General features: G+C 34.3%; 1 protein-coding gene across 1 annotated transcript in view; it reads left to right on the top strand.

The window, feature by feature from the left end:
• LOC114334866 (nuclear factor interleukin-3-regulated protein) overlaps positions 1 to 17597 on the top strand; it is a 181652-nt gene extending 164055 nt beyond the window's left edge. The window contains exon 2 of the mRNA XM_028284979.2: positions 15679 to 17597. Within this exon, the coding sequence (XP_028140780.1) occupies positions 15679 to 16868 (1190 nt within the window). The 3' untranslated portion in view covers positions 16869 to 17597. The remainder of the gene's footprint in view (positions 1 to 15678) is intronic.
• Positions 17598 to 18238: the final 641 nt, after the last annotated feature.

The following is an 18238-nucleotide window of genomic DNA, read 5'->3' as shown; positions in this document are numbered from 1 at the left end:
AACCCTTATTTATGTCCATTTATGGCTAGAGCGGACTGGCTTGGCTTGTCCCATCATTTGTCGGTAAAATGACACAGTTCAAAGAAAATCAGAAGCTCAAACAAGACCCTTCTAACACGGGAACGGAGGGTACGGTCAGTGCCGTGATAATTCTGTGGTAACGACGTTGTGTTTCAATTTTTATTATTGTGTGAATTACCCAACCTACTAATATTTATAACGCCAACACTGGCGGTGTACCTTGATGTTCTTGGGGATATTAAGGTCCGACCGATTTTATCACAAAATAAATATTTGTTAATTTTACGGTAGGTGTGGGGTGCCAACTGTGCTCTCTATCTTTTTCACTATTATATATTTTCTATCTCTCCTTGACGACGTTTAAATTGTCAAAACTGGTGAAGCGCGCCTCAGCACACTCCGTTTGTCCGGACCTTAATAATCCGTGCGAATAAATATAATTTGGAGAGAATTTATCTCATTCAATAATCAATTTATATTAGCTGGAAAATCCAGTTCGTTGGTTTTATAAGAAATAAATTAGGACTTCTCATTTTTCAAGCATTGGAAGACGAAACAAGTATTCAAACTGCAGAAATCATTGTGCGCTTTATTATTAGATTTTTTCAAAGGGTACACAAAAACACGTTTAAAAATGAATGAATTCTGGTAGTCAGAGGTGTAACCAGGATGATCCTAAGGGGGGCGGTTACATCCACTTGAAGGTCTCTGGAGGTATGGAATAATAATGGTGTTAAGCGTATAGAGCTCAAAGTACATCAAAAAGGGGGGGGGGTTATAACTCCCAAAACCACCCCCTGGTTACGCCTATGCTGGTAGTCCAGTCTTCAGAGAGAAAATGCGACTGAACCTCTAAAAATTATACAAACAAGCTGAATTATCCTGAGAAGCAGGACTTGCTACCATATAGCTATGATGTGAACAAGTCAAATTCGAACTCAATGGTACCTAGAGCAGGAAACATTGAATATTTTAAACATCCAGGTTTAAATTCACATCAATTTTCTATGTTCCTTTGATGAATTATTTGTACAGTAGACTCCCGTAAGTTCGGCCTAGGTTAGTTCGGTCTCCGCTTAGTCCGGCCGGCTCTCTGCCTTTAGGGGCCACCAATTTTTCTGCAAGATTTTTAAAAATCATCGGTGACCTAAACTTGAGCCCAGAGCAAATAGACAACGTCGACGAAATTGAGTTAGGTAAATTTTAAACTTCTGCCCAGAAAAACCAATGCACTCAGAAATAAACATCTGCTACGGAGTTTAAAGTCAGCAAAGAGACGATAACGGTCGCCTTGTGTTCAAATGCTTCGAGCATCCACAATGACCACTATTTGTCATTGTCATCGCAGTTTTCGGCGATACTTCCTCTGGAAGCACTTAATGGCCCCTTGATCTATCGGCTGTTAAAGACTGGGAACAGCAGTTTAACTTCTTTTCATCGTCACACTGAATATCTTCCTGGTGAGTAGGGGCGTTGTCAGGAAGTAGAACTGCTTTGATGGGCAGTTTTAGTTTTGTCAAATATTTTTTTACTTTAAGAACAAATTCGTAAACGAACTATTCGCTAAACAAATATGTGTCCATCCACGCTGATTTCTGCGACCGATAATACACTGGGAGAGTTTCCACGTTTATTTTGTTAAGATCTTGGAAAAAACTTTAGCCAAATATAGAAGATAAAATTGACCAAGCAAACACAACAGCAGATGAGCCAAACAACACTCTTGTTAACGAACCTGATGACAATGCACGACCTTCAGCAACTACCGAACTGTGGTCCCATTGTTAAAGAATATGTTTTGGAGTGGATCAAGTTTGAAAATGGACACAACAAGGTTTTGAACGACAATGAAATCGCCGAGTGTGCCATTCGCCAGGAAAATGAGAAAGATAACGACGCAGATGCTGCTTAGATAGAAGGAGAAGACGAAGAAAATAAAATAAGCCACATTGAAGATAAAGCAGCTGTGAAACTGGCAGCTATCTATATCGAAAAGCAAAAAGAAGCGACTGCCATCGATATAATGTTTATTAAAAAGTGGCGTGACTTTGAACATAAAAAATTATTAAAAAAGAAAAAAAAGCAGATTTTTTTAAGTGTTTACGAATCAAAACCACCAATGTATAGTAATTTTATTAGGCCTACTTACAGTTCTGTAACTTGGTTTTGGAGTGTTTTGTAACCTTCTGTCTATTCATATGTCAGAGTATCCCTGTGTTTTGTGTTTGCTAGATCCGTACAAACAATAAATGGGAATTTTTTAGGTAGGCATCGGTTAGTTCGGCCACTTTTAAGTTCGGCCTAGGGTCCAGTCCCGAGGTGGCCGAATTTACGGGACTCTACTGTAAAGGGTTTTTACCGAAATATTTTTTACTTTGGTGGTTAGCATGTTGGATTCTGATTCTGAGCAAACACTGATGATGATCGGTCAACCGATTGAAAACTAGTTATGTTCTTGATGTAGCCCTGGATAGGGATTTTAACAAATATACCTTTTATAAAGGATTTTATGGTTTTTTGTAATAAATGGTATACAGCCAACTACAGGAAATTTTTTCCTCGTGGATATTTTTGCAAATATAGGAAGTTTAGATCGACTTGCCATGTAAATGTTTATAGAAAGTTATTATTTTTTTTATTTGAAACTTGCAAATTTACAATCTACTCTGTGCAAAGGAGTATTAAGTAAAACTGTTAAGTTATGTAATGTTTTGTAGGTGTTGCCGGCCAGTGCCGGTTCACCTTATTCACCACTGTATTCACTAACACAAGTGGCACTCACACAAGTCTTCTGGCCACTGCCTCTTGAGCCTCCGAACTGGTATAATGGACGATTTGTAAGCGTGGAAATCAGCTCGTTGTTGTGATTGATACTTCTTTTTCTATGTTTGGTCGCAAGCAGTACGCAGTCCTCTTACGTCTTTGATGAATGGTATTTTTAAGTCCTCATGTAATGTTTGGTGTGAAATATACCAGGGTGCATTCGCAATGATTATTAAAGTTTTTGATTAGTTTGTCTGCAGAATTTTGGTGTTTGATGGTTTTGTACACCTCCATAATTCAATCCCGTAGGTCCATATAGGTTTTAGTATTATTTTGTATATGGCCAGTTTGTTTTCTATGGATAATTGTGATCTTCTACCAAGAAGCCAATTCACTTGTCTGGTTTTTAATTGGAGTCGTTGTTTTTTAGCTTTAATGTGCGCTTTCCATGTTAGTTTCCGATGAAGATGAATACCTAAATATTTGACTTCGGTCTTCATTGGGATAACTTGATTGTTTATTGTAATATGTGGATAATTTACATGTCTGTTCGTAAATGTTATGTGAGCCGATTTTTCGTGGTTTACTTTAATTTTCCATTTTTGGAGGCAGTTTTGTAATCGATCTAAGTGTGTTTGTAGCTTGTTAGAAGCCACTGCACCGAGAGAAAAAAATTCTTGACATAAAGAAACTTTATTAATATTTAAGAAAGATCGACTTGGCATATTGCCTAAGAAATATATCTTTGTATGTAAGATATAATTTTCTAAAATATTTCAAATAAATTTTAATTAACCTAAAGAAATATATCTTAAACATGATTGAACTATCACTTTCTTGCAAACTGCAAACCCATTTGTCAGAAAGAAATTATACTTGTCATAAGAATATATTTTCTTGGCATTACAAAACTCTTCTTTCTGAGAAATAATATTTCTTAGTAAGGAATATTGTTATCAAACAAAAACTTTAGGATAAGAAAATTAAAATGTAACCATTAATGCATTTCTTAGTATTGAAGAAATTATCTGTAAGAAATTATTGAGTTATGTTTAAAAAACCAGTTTCTTTATATCTGAAGCGGTATGTTTAAGTTAATATGATATGGTAACTTTTAAGAAAGATAGCTCAAAGAACTCAGTGTTTTAGTATATCAGCAGTGTACCTATAATGTAAACTACAAGAATGGTTCCAAGGCACTGCCTTGGGATACTCCTGCCTTTATGAGTTGGTAGCTTCTGTTATCTTTTTCCATTTTGACATCGAAATGTCTGTTGGAAAGGTATGATTTTAGAAGTAAGTAAATCTGACTCGGAATGTTACTTTTTAGTTTGTATAGGTATAACAGCCCTTGATGCCAAACCTTATCAAAGGCTTGCTGAATATCTAGAAATGCTGCAGTGCCAATGTTCTTGTTTTCTAAACCGTCTCTGATTAAATTTACTATCCTATGGCATTGCTGAGTTGTGGTGTGTTTTTCCCTAAAGCCAAATTGATGATTTGGTATTAAATTATTAAACGAGGTTATAGATACTATTTATTCTACTTTGCAGTAATCGCTCAAATATTTTAGAAAGTATAGGCAGCAGGCTTATAGGTCTGTAAGAGGCAAGTTCTGTTGGAGGCTTTCCAGGTTTGCCGATCATGATAATTTCAGTAAATTTCCATTGCGTTGGATGGTAGGAAAGATGAAGAATTATGTTGTATAAAGTAGTGAGAAACACGATAGCTCTTCTTGGTAAATGTTTAAGAATTTGAGAAGTTCTAGAAAGTTATTAAAATATTTTATCCACTTTGTAAGCGTTTTCCATACCTAATGGGAATTTATAGCTCTTTTTATCTCTTTCTCTCTCTCTCTATCTTACACACTCTCTATACTAAATAGAGTGTAAGAAACTTGTCTATGTATTTTAGGGGTAATGAATTAGGATACTATACTAGTAGTTGTTTGTCTACTAGTGGTTATCTTTATTTTCCTGATATAGGTATAAGAATTAGATTGTAATAATATGAACAATACCACAAGAAACACTTACCTACTCCCTCAACAATCTTAAATAGACCATAATCAATAATCACTCTGCCTATTTTTATCAATATATTCAAAAGCTTTTATTCCAAATCCACTTTTTACTGATACCTTTCTGAACGGTAGATAGTTTTTATGTCTGACAGTTTATGTTGCTGTAATAGTAAATTCTTGTGACGCAATCGTATTACTATTGAATAGATTTGACGGGCATTAGTTCTAACATTAGTTCTAGTTACCGGGGTAGTTCAACAACTTTACCGTATGTTTCAAATACAATTTAAGATCTATGGCTTTGTCCTTCTACAATTTTGGATATAAATTTGTCCATAATAAATAAAAAATAAAGTTAATAATAAGTTGTTTTACTGTTAGTTATGTACATAAATAAATCTTCATATTTTGCTGAGTTGACACGGCTAAGATTTGCATAAAAATAACTTTTGCTCGTCACTGAACAAAGAATTCTGAGAAAAATAGTGGGTTGGTCTCCCAGAGGAATACTGATATCACAGTCCGGGGAACAAATTGGCAACAATTATTGGCAATCGGTACAACTAAATAGCAAAGAAGTCTTGGAGACCTCAAGATTCTATTTTTAAGCGGTAGTACAAGTAATGATACCTAATGTTTACAACACATTTTGGATCTCAATGATTCTTCAAATTCAAAGCTAACGAGCATTTTAGTAACTAAACGCACTTTATGACGTTAGCAAGGATTCAATTACAATTTACCATATATTAACTTTTTAACATTTACTCAAAAACCTACATACCTGATCCAGATATCAGAAAAATGATTCATTTTCCAGATCGATACATTAAAACTGAAAGCATTTCTAGTATCGTGCAAACAACAACAGTTTTATAAACTTTTTACTGCTATAAAACCTATAAAACAGGATCAACTGATGACTACCATCCTCACGTAATACCCAACTCCACACCTCCACGCTGTCTAGATATCAATCCCATTGATCATACATTGGGACATGCTACAAAGAAGGCGTATAGATCACGTACTCCCCCCCCCCCCCCACAGACCCTTCAGCAACTTCAAGAACTTTTACCATGGTGATGGGGAAGAATTGCTCAAGAATCTCTTGATAATTTAATAGATAGTATGCCTTGTAGAAGTCAAGCAATAATTGATGCTAATTGTTGATATATGACTTTTTTGGAGGGAATAATATTTTTTGTAAATAACTATAAATATGTTTAATAAAAATAATCTCACAATCTCATTAAAAAATACCTTAAAAATATCCAATGATGGCTTAAAAAAAAAGAAGATGAAGGCAAAAAATAAGAGTAAATCCACCCATGTTACTTTCACCATGAAAAAGAAACAGGTCCAACTATAACTCTAAACGAAACACAGCTCCCACAAACAGATACTGTCAAGTACCTAGGAATCCACCTTGATAGGAGATATATTTGGCAAAAGCACATTTTCACAAAAAGGAAACAACTAGGAATAAATTTTAAAGAAATGTTCATGATCATCGGTGGTAAATCTCAACTACCTACCTCTTAAGAAGAAACTACTGATATATAAAGCCACATTAAAACCAGTGTGGACCTATGGTATCAACTGTGGGGGACAGCCAGTCAAACAAACCTTAAACTACTGCAGAGATTCCAGAACAAAGTCCTTAGAACAATGCTGAATGCCTCTTGGTATGTACCAAAATATGTGATAGAGTTAGACCTCAATGTGCCATCCATAAAAACAGTAATACCAGAATATTACTAAAAATATTAGAAGAGACTAGAATCTAATCCAAACGAGTTAGCAAGCAACCTCACTGCACTGATGATCATAATGATGTACGACGTTTAAAAAGATTAAACATAGCGGACGTAGCAAGCATATTCGAATAACCTACAACAATTAAACTTGTTTTAATTTAATGTAGGTAAATAGGGTGATCAATGGATACCCCTCTAAGTACGTGGGTATAAAAACGATGAATTGGCCAGCGTGTCCCCCAGACCTAAACCCGATAGCGTTTGTGTGGTACATGCCAGGCAGAAAACTTAGATCATGGGTTCCTGCTGTTCAAAACAGAGTCGATGTAAAAATTGATTTGATTGAGGAATGGGAGAGACTGCCTCAACAACTAATCAATAGCCGTATCAGAAGTATGAGAAGACGAATGACTGCAGCTGTAAGGCCTAGTGGGGAAAACACACGCTATTAAAACCAAAAAATGCATAAAAGATAATTTAATTAAGTTCAAAACATTGTAATACAAATTCAAAATACTTTACCAAAATACCTCGTATTATGAGATTATTTATATAACAATATTAACAATATACACTGCGCGTCACGAAAAAGAGGCCACCTAGAATTTTGTAAGAATTTTTCAATAACTAAGTTTATACAATTTATTCTATTGTAACTAAATTCCCACAATGCAGAAACACTTTTAGCGTCTTTTAGGTACCGACAGGTCAATTAAGGGTAATAAGTTTGCAAAATGGATATCAGTTTTACGACTTCGGATAATGCAAGTGTTGTTGTTTGTACCTTATTTTTCTTGAAATATGGCTATTCTGTTTTTCAAAAACCTTTCACTAGAGTACAGTTGTTCTAAGAGTAAACTTGTGCAATTTTTAAATTTAAAACTATGGCTGAGAAATTTGCTAGAGCTGTTCAAATTGTTACTTTGATTGGTAATGGAATAAGCCAAAGAGAAGTGGCCAGACAGCTTGGAGTTAGTCGTTGTATGGTCCAAAAAAGTTACCAACGATTAGTAGAGACTGGATCTCACGAACGACGACCAGGATCAGGCCCGAGAAGAATCACGACGGCCAGAGAAGACCCTTCTTTACAACGCACTTCTTTGCAAAATCGGTTCTTTACGGCTAGAGCAATCCAAAAACGTTTTCAAAATGCTCACACGGGTGGACATTAAGCAGTTCTACCGTGAGAAGAAGGTTGAGGGAATTTGGGCTAAGGGCTCGCTGTCCAGCAACAGGACCTTTGTTAACAGCAGCACATCGACAACGCCGACTACAGTTTGCTAGAGACCACGAGCATTGGACGATAGAAGATTGGAAAAATGTTTTGTTTAGTGATGAATCCAGGATGGTTCTTCAAACATACAGAAGACGTGGGGAACGATATGCTGCTTGTGTTCGACGAGTACGTGTTGCTTTTGGAGGAGGTTCGCTAATGTTTTGGGCAGCCATTTCATTCGAAGGCCGTACTGATCTCGTATTTATTGATAGAGGAGCGTTGAATGCTCACCGATACATTACCGAAATTATAGACGAGCATGTAATGCCTTTTGCTGGGTTTGTCGGCGAAAACTTTATTTTTATGCAAGACAACGCGCGGCCACACGTAGCCAGGATGGTATCGCAATACCTGGAAACTGTCGGTGTGCCAAAAATGAACTGGCCGGCTCAAAGTCCAGATTTGAACCCGATTGAACATGTTTGGGACCAACTCAAACGAAGGGTAAGAAACAGAATACCTGCTCCAATAAATCGTGAGTAGCTTCGGTTGGCGCTCATGGAAGAATGACAAGTTTTTGCTCAAAAAGACATCCAGAATTTGATTAATTCAATGCCAAATCGAATGACGAGTGTAATTCACAATAGAGGTGGTAATACACAGTATTAATAATCACGACTTAATTGTAATTTTTATAAAGAAAACAGAAAAAATGTACAATGTTAATTTTTTTTATTTTTCAATAAAATCATTCTTTTGGAAAAAGTTATTTTTTTGACATTTGTTATTTAAAAAATGATTGCATACTGCTTAACGACGTTCTACACCTTCGTTGCGGGGTATGCCTCTCAGAGGAAAGGGGGGAACTTATGCAAGCGAAAGTTGGTAATATTTATAGCAGAATACTCAAATCATATGTTTCAGTATTGAATACTTTATAAAAATAAATTATAATAAATTACGGAATAAATTACGGAATTAATTATAATAAATAAATTAAAAATAAATGGTACGGTAAACAATCCTCATTTTATAATATGTTATTCCTTACAAAAAAACCTTTAATTTAAGCACAAATAATTAAAAATCGTAAATTTGGGTCAAAAGTTATTAACTTTTTAAGAATTCCCATAAGAGCCCATGTTAAAACTTAACTTTGACCCTTAATAGTAATTAAACGGCACGGTAAAACAATTTTTAAAAAATCAAGTCTTAATTTTTTGAAGTAAACTATAACATACTAAAATTTCATGCAAATCCTTAATTCTTTGCCGAAGGTGTAGAACGTCGTTAAGAACATATTCTTAAACAGTACACAAACATCCAATGACAATCACTTTCTGGTATGATTCGTAAAAATTAAAAAATGCCAAAAATTTTAGGTGGCCTCTTTTTAATGACGCGCAGTGTATTTATATTATAAAAATTATTGTGTGTGTGTTTATTACCAAAATTAAAAAATAATAATTATTAAATTTCTAAGTTGTTTATAGTTTATTGACAACCGTAACTTATGCCGCGCAGTTTATGATTTGTTTTGCAATTTCGAACAACAAACAAAATAACCTATTGCGCCTCCCCGGTAATCGTCGGAGTTGTCCCTGTTCTGATTGGTGAGTCACTGAGGGTGTTGTCCTCTGTCTTTCCCCACCGGCGGCTTTGATCAACAAGCACCACGCGGACCGCTGACTGCCATCCTCGCGTAATACCCAACTCCCTACCAGCTAGTTAACTACAATCTCTCGTGTTCAACGCTCAGTTGTTGTCGATCGCTCATACGAACTAGACGTGTTTTTAGTGAAATACATTGTTATTATTGTGCCTTTGTTGACATTGTCAGTTGTTCAAAAGTGATTAAGATTTTTCTTCGGGACGTTGAAAAAAATTTTGCCACCACGTCAGCCAATACAGCGGGTGAGTTTTCCGTAATTTTTGAACACTTTGCAAGATTCTCCAAGTTACCTTGTCTCACTTAGTACACAATAGATGTAGATACGCTCTATTAATATTTTTGCACATCATTATTGGTGACAATATACAGTTAGCTGCTCTAATTTCCCCAGATCTGTTTGGACAGCTCATGCAAGATCATGATGCAATCTAGTAATTATTATTTTTGTATTTGAAATTTACTGCGTTTCTCAAATTATATGTAATGAGTTGATGAGTAACGACAGATTATCTTTACTAATATACGCTATTTATCACCGTTCTACAAAAAATTGTCGCGCAAATTTCATAGTATTATTATTACATATTTGTTTATGTTGGCTTTGCCTAATCGAGAAATATATTTTAAAATATTTTCAAAATATTTTTTGGCCTCGATTGGCAATCTAAAAATTATTAATAATTATATTATAACGTTAAATATTGTTTCTTTAAGAGCAAATCGTCTTCACTGGGTCAATCTTAATGTCTTCACTAGCCTAGCAGATACTTCATCTCTTGTCGTTAGCTCTTCTGCATTTTCATTGTTTTCTTTGAACAACCGGTGATTCATTCTTTTGTTACGGTGTAATCGGAAAATCCGCTTCTCAAGAAACCACGCATTTGTCACTTTTTTATTTCGGCAACACTGACACTGACCAACGTAATTATTTGTAATTTCCTAGTAGGTTTTTTGAATGGTCTTGCTTCAGGCACCGCCAAAAATGCGCGTTTTTTTTTGTTTTGGACACGTAGTTCAAAATTTTTGAACAACCACCAAAAACTCCGGATTTGCTTCTTTGTATAATTTACGAACGATTTTAGATTTCTTTGAAAAAATCGCATTACACAAAATATGCCAAATCTTCTAAGAAAAACGTGCTTGGGAAATAGGTAATTAGTTCAAAAGTTTGACCTGAATTTGTTTTTCCGAAATCAGCTAAACTATATTCATCTGAGAAAATATTGTTACAAGAACTAGGTATATAACGCAGACAAAAGTGTCATTACTTCTATTGTTTTTTCCTTCATGTGTAATTAACAATTATTATTTTCGAACCTTTTTTTAAGTAAATAATGTTTTCTGCCCATTTTCTTTTTCTTGAGATCCTTAAGGGGATAAAAATGTTGATATTAGGTAGAATATGTCTGAGCAAATCCTTAGTATTTTAACTAAAGATCGGTTATTTTGCGTTGACTTGATTAAGAGGACAATAACATTTGGTGATTATTTTGCAGACGATCTTTATGACGTATCCACGGTTTCCTTTGTTGTTAGTAGTTAGTCATAATCAAAAGATAAAATTATATCAGCGAAAACTATTATCTTTATATCACCATGTATTATTTTTAAACTGATCCTAGGTATCTAATCTAGCAATAAAAATTTTAGAGGTTAGTTTTGTAACCTAGGTATGATTCAGTTTTTCATTCCTCTGTTCTAATTGAGACAGAAGTAAATGTAACCTTTTAGTTCGCTGGTATGAGCATTGTTCCGGAACCGTAATAGATAAATTACATAATGAAAGCAACTGGTATCAAGTACACTGTCTTATAGCCCAAGAAACTAGAACGCAAGATAATTTAACGCATCAACCATACTAGACAACCCAATTCATTGTTTGAATCCAGTTCCCTTTCAAATACTTCATGAATTCAACTCTTTCGTAAATTGTTCTTTACGTGAATTGTAGTGTGTTGAAACATACAGTCCAAAAAACCAGAACACAAGATAATTTAATGCATATACTATATTGGACAACCCAATTCAATGTTTGAATCCAGTTCCCTTTTAAATGCTTCATGAATTCAACTCTTTTCGTAAATTGTTCTTTACGTGAATTGTACTATGTTGAGTCATAACTCCCAGTAAACTGTCTTACAGTCCAAGAAACCAGAACACAAGATAGTTTAATGCATATACTGTATTGGACAACCCAATTCAATGTTTGAATCCAGTTCTCTTTCAAATTCTTTATGAATTCAACTCTTTTCTGCTCTTCTTCTTACATGAATTCTAGTATGTTGAGTCATGACTCCCAATAAACTGTCTTACAGTCCAATAAACCAGAACACAAGATTATTTAATGCATAAACTATACAGGACAACCCATTCCATTCTTTGAATCCACTTCTCTTTCAAATTCTTCACGAATTCAACTCTTTTCTGCTCTTCTACTTCAATACGTGAATTCTAGTATGTTGAGTCATGATTATAGTTCAAGTTCACTACAGGAAACAAAGCAGGTTAGCATATTACAAAACATTTCATAATATTTGGGATTCACTGAAATACCAAGATACCAAAAATGTTATTTGCGAGAAACTCGAAGAATATTTAACGATTTGAGTCAACCACAGAATCGTATGATAGGTTTGGATTTTTTACAACATTTAATATACAATTCATAAAATTACATATTTGCTAATGATTACATACAGTAGTGGTTTATGCGACATTCATTATTTTTGACTGCCTTTTAGGTTCCTGTTTATAAAAGATGTAGTATTTCTAGACCATTGTGCTAAACAACTCTTTCTACTTCTTTTTATTTCTAATAATTAGTTGCTTTCAAGAAACAATTCACCTTTTTGTGACTGATATGGTTAAATTTGTAAATTTTAAATAGTTTGATAGTAATTAATGCACATAATGCAAATACAAGTGTCGCATATAGCGATTATTTGTATATTGCCTGGTGTATAATGTTGAACAATACTCGTTTTCCATTGACTTCAAATTAAAAATGAACAAAGTGTCCATATTGTGTTGGCAAGTTTCGTGTAGCGCTATTCTATTTGAAAATAAATTGAATATGTTGACAAATATTCGTCTAACGGTTTAATATAGATCTACGATATTATGTAATAGACTTTGACCTAGTTTCCTTTTGATTTTAAGGAGGCCTGTAGGTTTTTCTGAATAGTACGACTCGTTTATTTATATATTACATATATCAATTTAGCGCGTGTTTTTGCGCGACGTATCTTACCTCATCAGATATGCGCAATTTAAGTTGTTTATCAAATATATTGAATGATTCGAAAATTACAATGTGTTGGATAATTTCCCCGAAGCGTGATGATTTATTCTTTGTATAGTTGATACGCATTCGGAAATTATTACGAAAACTTTTCCGGGAAGTATTTTTCCACAAAATGTGCATGTGCGCTTTGTTTGTACACAATTTATCTGCTTAACCCATTCGCGGACATGACTGCATATGCAGACACTTATAAAGGGAAATTACTGTCTGCATATGCAGTCGTGCCCGTGAATGTATTAATCGGCCCGCGAAAGCCAAGGAAACAAACGAATGCTTGGAAAGATTTTTTAAATTTATTGAGATGCTTTTCCATCTGCCTCCACGTGTTTTTAAGTATTTTTACTACCTTACGTTTTATATTTCTTGTGTGAATCCCTTCTACCTTCTACCTCAATCTTTATTTGCTTCTTCTGTGAATCAGCTGAGTTAGACTAGACAATCTTGTCTTTTGTCGTTTGAAGGCCACTTACCTTTTTCTGTCATCTATGTTCAATCCTCCTCCTTATCATTCCTTGAGCCCTTGTCACTAAATCTTGTTGACATGATGACGCTAAATCTTGTTAGCTTGCTATCTTCATTGTCTGCGATCGTGTGCTAGATGGACAGCTTCACGTAGGGATTTTTTCACCAGAGTCTTTACTTGGTCTGCTCGTCGTGTTGGAGATATTCTTCTTGGTCTTCCACCTTTCTTCTACTACCAATAGTTTCATAGTCGCAGTTCTTCTCGCTGTATGACTGAAGTAATCCAGGTATGCTCAATTTACTTTTTTAATAACCTGTCCTTTATATGAAGCTCTTCTAGAATTGACAGATTGGCTCTGGGTTCTGTCCAGAAAACCTTAGATCTTCTGTAGACCCACATTTTGAAGGCTTCGATCTTGCTTCTACCGTTTTTTTAGAGACCATGTTTCAGGTGGAGCAGTCGCCATTGATGGTTATCACTGACAATTGCTCTATTGATTTAACTGATAACTTATCAGTTAAATCAGTACAGCAATTCTTATTGACAAGGACCGGATTAAATGCAATCTGCATTTTTTGCATATTTTTGCATTTTTTTTTGATAAATTAGAAAATGTTGCATTTTTAACATTTTGCATTTTTTCTGGATAAATTCAGAAAAAAGTTGCATTAATTCGATATTTTAAATCTCAAAGGTTCACTTTCACTTCCAATTAAAAAACTATCAGTCGTAAATTCAATAACTGTGTATAATCCATTTCTTAAGAAAAATGTTTAAATCAGGTAATATTCTTATTCTATTATCTATTTTTGGGACTAAGCCGACTAATCCCTAATATAACTTGGTCGGTAGGGCAACAATTAGTTGACTAGGTTATAAAAACCTGTTTGCTCTTTGTAGGGGGATAAGCAGGTACCTACAGAAATTTAGATTTGAATATTTGTTTATAAAAGCTGAAGTTCATTTCTTGTTTTGATTCGCAGTGCGTTGTTGCGTATTATTTTTGACATATAGTTTAAATTGAGTAACGAATATTTTTTTCGCCAAAATGCCGAAAGTGACAAGTATTAAACATTTGTGGATAAAAACTAACTATTGTGTTTAAATGTTATTATTTCAACATCATATAAATATAAATTGAGGATTATTAATGTTGCATTTTAATATTGCATTCTTCATAAAGGCTCTTGCATATTTTTCACAAATGAATTGCATTAAAATGCGCATTTTTTACATTTTTTTGGTGCATTTTTTTCCGGTCCTTGCTTATTGATGTTCTGATAAAATTTTGGTCAGGTCACCAATAGATCAAAGAAAAATCACCATCTATTTAATTTTGTGAAAGCCTAGAAAGCTGTTAGTTATCAAACAGTGGACAAACTTTGTTACTTTTAGTTTTTAGCCCTTTACAGTCCAAATTATTTTTTGGTTCGAAGTTTCACATTCATTTCTGACTCGCCCTTACTGATAGAACTGTCAAATAAATCATTACAGCGTCAAATAAATCGATGCAGTGTCAAAGAAATCTCAATGCAGTGTCAAATAAATGACAGAACTGTCAAATAAATCAATGCAACACTGCCATGATCCCAAATGGGATCATCTGACTGGAAAGAGTTAGTTCTGAATTTTACTTTTATGTTTTAAATAATTTGATATACACATTGTTTCTTTATTGTTATTTTAATATTTTTTTCTTAGATTCCTTTGTCTTTATTTCACCATATTATGTATCTTTATATCTTTATGTCTAACTCATTGAAATCCTGGTTCTTTCATGTCTTACTATCCTTATTTTCCCATTTTTATATAATTGTTATTGTCAGTACTAATTGTTATTGAATAATGTTTTTTTAATTCAGGAAATTTTTGAATTAATTTATTGTTACGATGATGATATCGATTTAGAAATTTTTTTCATTAATATTTCACATTTATAGCAAAATCCAATACATGCATCGCGCATATTACGTGGAAATCCACGTGTTTCGATGGAAATTACATAATGGATTTAAAGGTCCCGAGAAAACTATAAACGTGCTATGATTTTCCGCGTGTTTCGAGTCACGTTGCTCATACAGTTGTTTATGTAACACAGAGTAGACAGCAAAAAAGTAGCAAGATTAAATAATCTTATTTAAAAAACGAAGTCACGCAAGAGTAATAAGGTCTTTTGAACGGAATTAAAAGTAAAGGATAACTGGTTGCCAAAAGAATATGAAAATAATATGATTCGTGTATCATTAATCCTGATAATTGCATATTGTACTTGGTGTACCTTCGATAATAACCACCAACTAGAAAAGCATCCTTGACTTCAATTGTGTGCAAAAACCAGTCTACATTTTTTACCATCCTCTTTTTAAATAATTTATGGCAACCTCTTTCTATTTTTAATATTGTTATTTGTATAGAACAAAGACAAAGATGTTAATACTGTTTTTTTTTTGTTTCAGATGTTATAAAACAACATATAATGGTTGCCGAATTCGTGGGCCGTGGTCAAAGTGGGTCCCCAGTAAATGGTGAAATACCACATCTCAATTCAAATTTGCCGTCTTCTCACCAACTTGAAATGATGGCCAGCACATCTACATCAGGAGACGAGTTTCCTCCCGGAAGCTATGGAATGTCCTCTGTCAAACATAAGGAGTTGTTCTCCCAACGCAAGCAAAGAGAATTTACTCCAGATAATAAGAAAGACGATAGTTATTGGGATCGTAGAAGAAGAAATAATGAAGCTGCCAAGAGGTCCAGGGAAAAGAGACGATTCAATGATATGGTTTTGGAACAGCGCGTCGTTGAACTGACTAAGGAAAATGCTATTTTAAAAGCTCAATTGGAAGCTATCAAGGAAGAGTATGGGATCTGTGGCGAAAACGTTGTATGTGTAGAAAAAGTTTTAGCAAACTTACCATCTAGTGAACAAGTTTTAAGTTTGTCCAAAAGACAGAAGCTCGCTCATCCTGCAACTCCTATTTTATATAATCCACAGACACCTATCCCTACCCCAGTAATACATCAACCTGTTATGGGATCTCCTCCACCACAACCAATTCCTCACTCCCACAGTGTCCTTCATGCTCCTCCCTCTTCACATTTGGAACCAGCATACAGAGAACCCGATTACCACCATCCTCACTACCAACTAGCTTACCACACAGGTATCTCCTACGACTCTAATAATGCTCTGAATCTCTCTCGCTCCCGCTCACGAGTACAATCGCCTTTTGAAGTCTCAAGTAACTCAGGCGATGAAAGCGCTCCTGTAGCTTTAACGACAAACGAAGCCAACAATAGCCTACCTTTGAAACTAAGACATAAGTCCCACCTTGGAGATAAAGACGCTGCTAACGCACTCCTCGCCTTACAAAACATCAAACAAGAGCCAGGTCCCCGCGCTAGTCCACCATGGGACGGGGAAGGCTCCAGTGACGAAAGAGACTCAGGCATTTCCCTTGGTGCCGAATGGTCAGCCGCTGCAACTGCTGCAGCTACTCTCCAAACCCTCAAACAATCCCAGCTAACTATGCAAGACAGTACGGAAGGCGACACCACCGCAAAACATAGACTGCACTCAGAAATCGTTCGGCTTTCCACAGAAGTCGAACACCTCAAGTCCATGATGACTAGGAAGGAGAAATAAACAGTTTCTGTTTCCTAACTGTTAGTTTAGTTGTTGATGTGATGTAGTGGTTACCAAAACGCCACTGTTTTTGTGATGATTCTCAAAAGAGATTGGACATATCGTGCTCCAAAGGAGCATATTTATTATATTTTTAGTTATTTATTATTAGTTAAGGATTAATTTGACGGATATTTTTGAAATAGCACAAATACTGCTTCATTTTGCCAATGTATTCCTATGATTATTTTGTATTTTATTCAAATTGATTGTTTACCATCCTCGTTTTAAACTATTATTGTATTATTATATTACGTCATCACCAGCTGATTCACCTATTCATCTTGTCATAGGGATTAATGTACCTTTTAATATAAGCTGAAAATATGTGTGATTTTGTAAACTATTTATCATATATGTATAAATGTATGTAATTTTTGTTATTTACCACTAGAAACCTAGCGGTCCATCTTATGTTACGTTATCTCATTATTGTATATTTATAAATATCAATATCTATTGTAAGACTTAATGCTGGACGTTACCTCAACACTCTTTTCTACTGTTCACTCGTTGTCTATCTATCTACTACATATTATATGTATGTGAAAATTGTATGAACCATATTTGACTTTTGTCCAGCTTTAACATAACTATGCATATTATCAACATAAATTATTTCTTCCTATTACCGAAGTGAATGTATCCTAATATCTATGTGTAAAAATAAATATGGCATCGTTTCAATCATACTGACTTTTAATTTTATCCAAACAAAACCAAAAAGACAGAATTACAACACATAATATTTATATTATGTGATAACAAAACAGCACAATATGTACAGTTACAGGGTTATTCACTATTTTTTGACCCCCCTGTAAACTGCTTTATTTACAGAATTAGAAAAAAATGTAAAATACAAAAGTTATTCGATTTTTAAATTATGATTTTTTGACATATACATATATCGTACTAGTGGCGTCATCCATTTGGGCGTTGAGTGCTAGCTCGTTTGAAAGGTTATTCAATTCCCTATTCAATAATATAAACATTAACATGATTAAAATTATACAGGATGTAAAAAAAAATTTTTAAATTAAATTAATTGGCACAAAAAGAAGAATGTATGTAATTTATTTAATTCAAAATACATTCTACTGCTGTCAGAAAACAGAAATAAATGTTTATTGAACAAATAAATATTAAAAAGGGTTCAAATAAATATTACTTTTCACTTAAATTCAATGTTCAAGCTGCCACCCATCTGCCTCTTGGCAGTTTAAACATTGAATTTAAGCAAAAATCAATGTTTATTTGTGTAATAAACTTTTATTTCTGTTTTCTAACAGCAGTGAAATGTATTTTAAATTAAATAAATTACATACATT

Source organism: Diabrotica virgifera, chromosome 10, assembly GCF_917563875.1.
Source record: "Diabrotica virgifera virgifera chromosome 10, PGI_DIABVI_V3a".
In the NCBI taxonomy this organism is placed as follows: domain Eukaryota; kingdom Metazoa; phylum Arthropoda; class Insecta; order Coleoptera; family Chrysomelidae; genus Diabrotica; species Diabrotica virgifera.
Note: the sequence above shows the minus strand (reverse complement) of the source record. Positions and strands in the feature narration are given on the sequence as shown.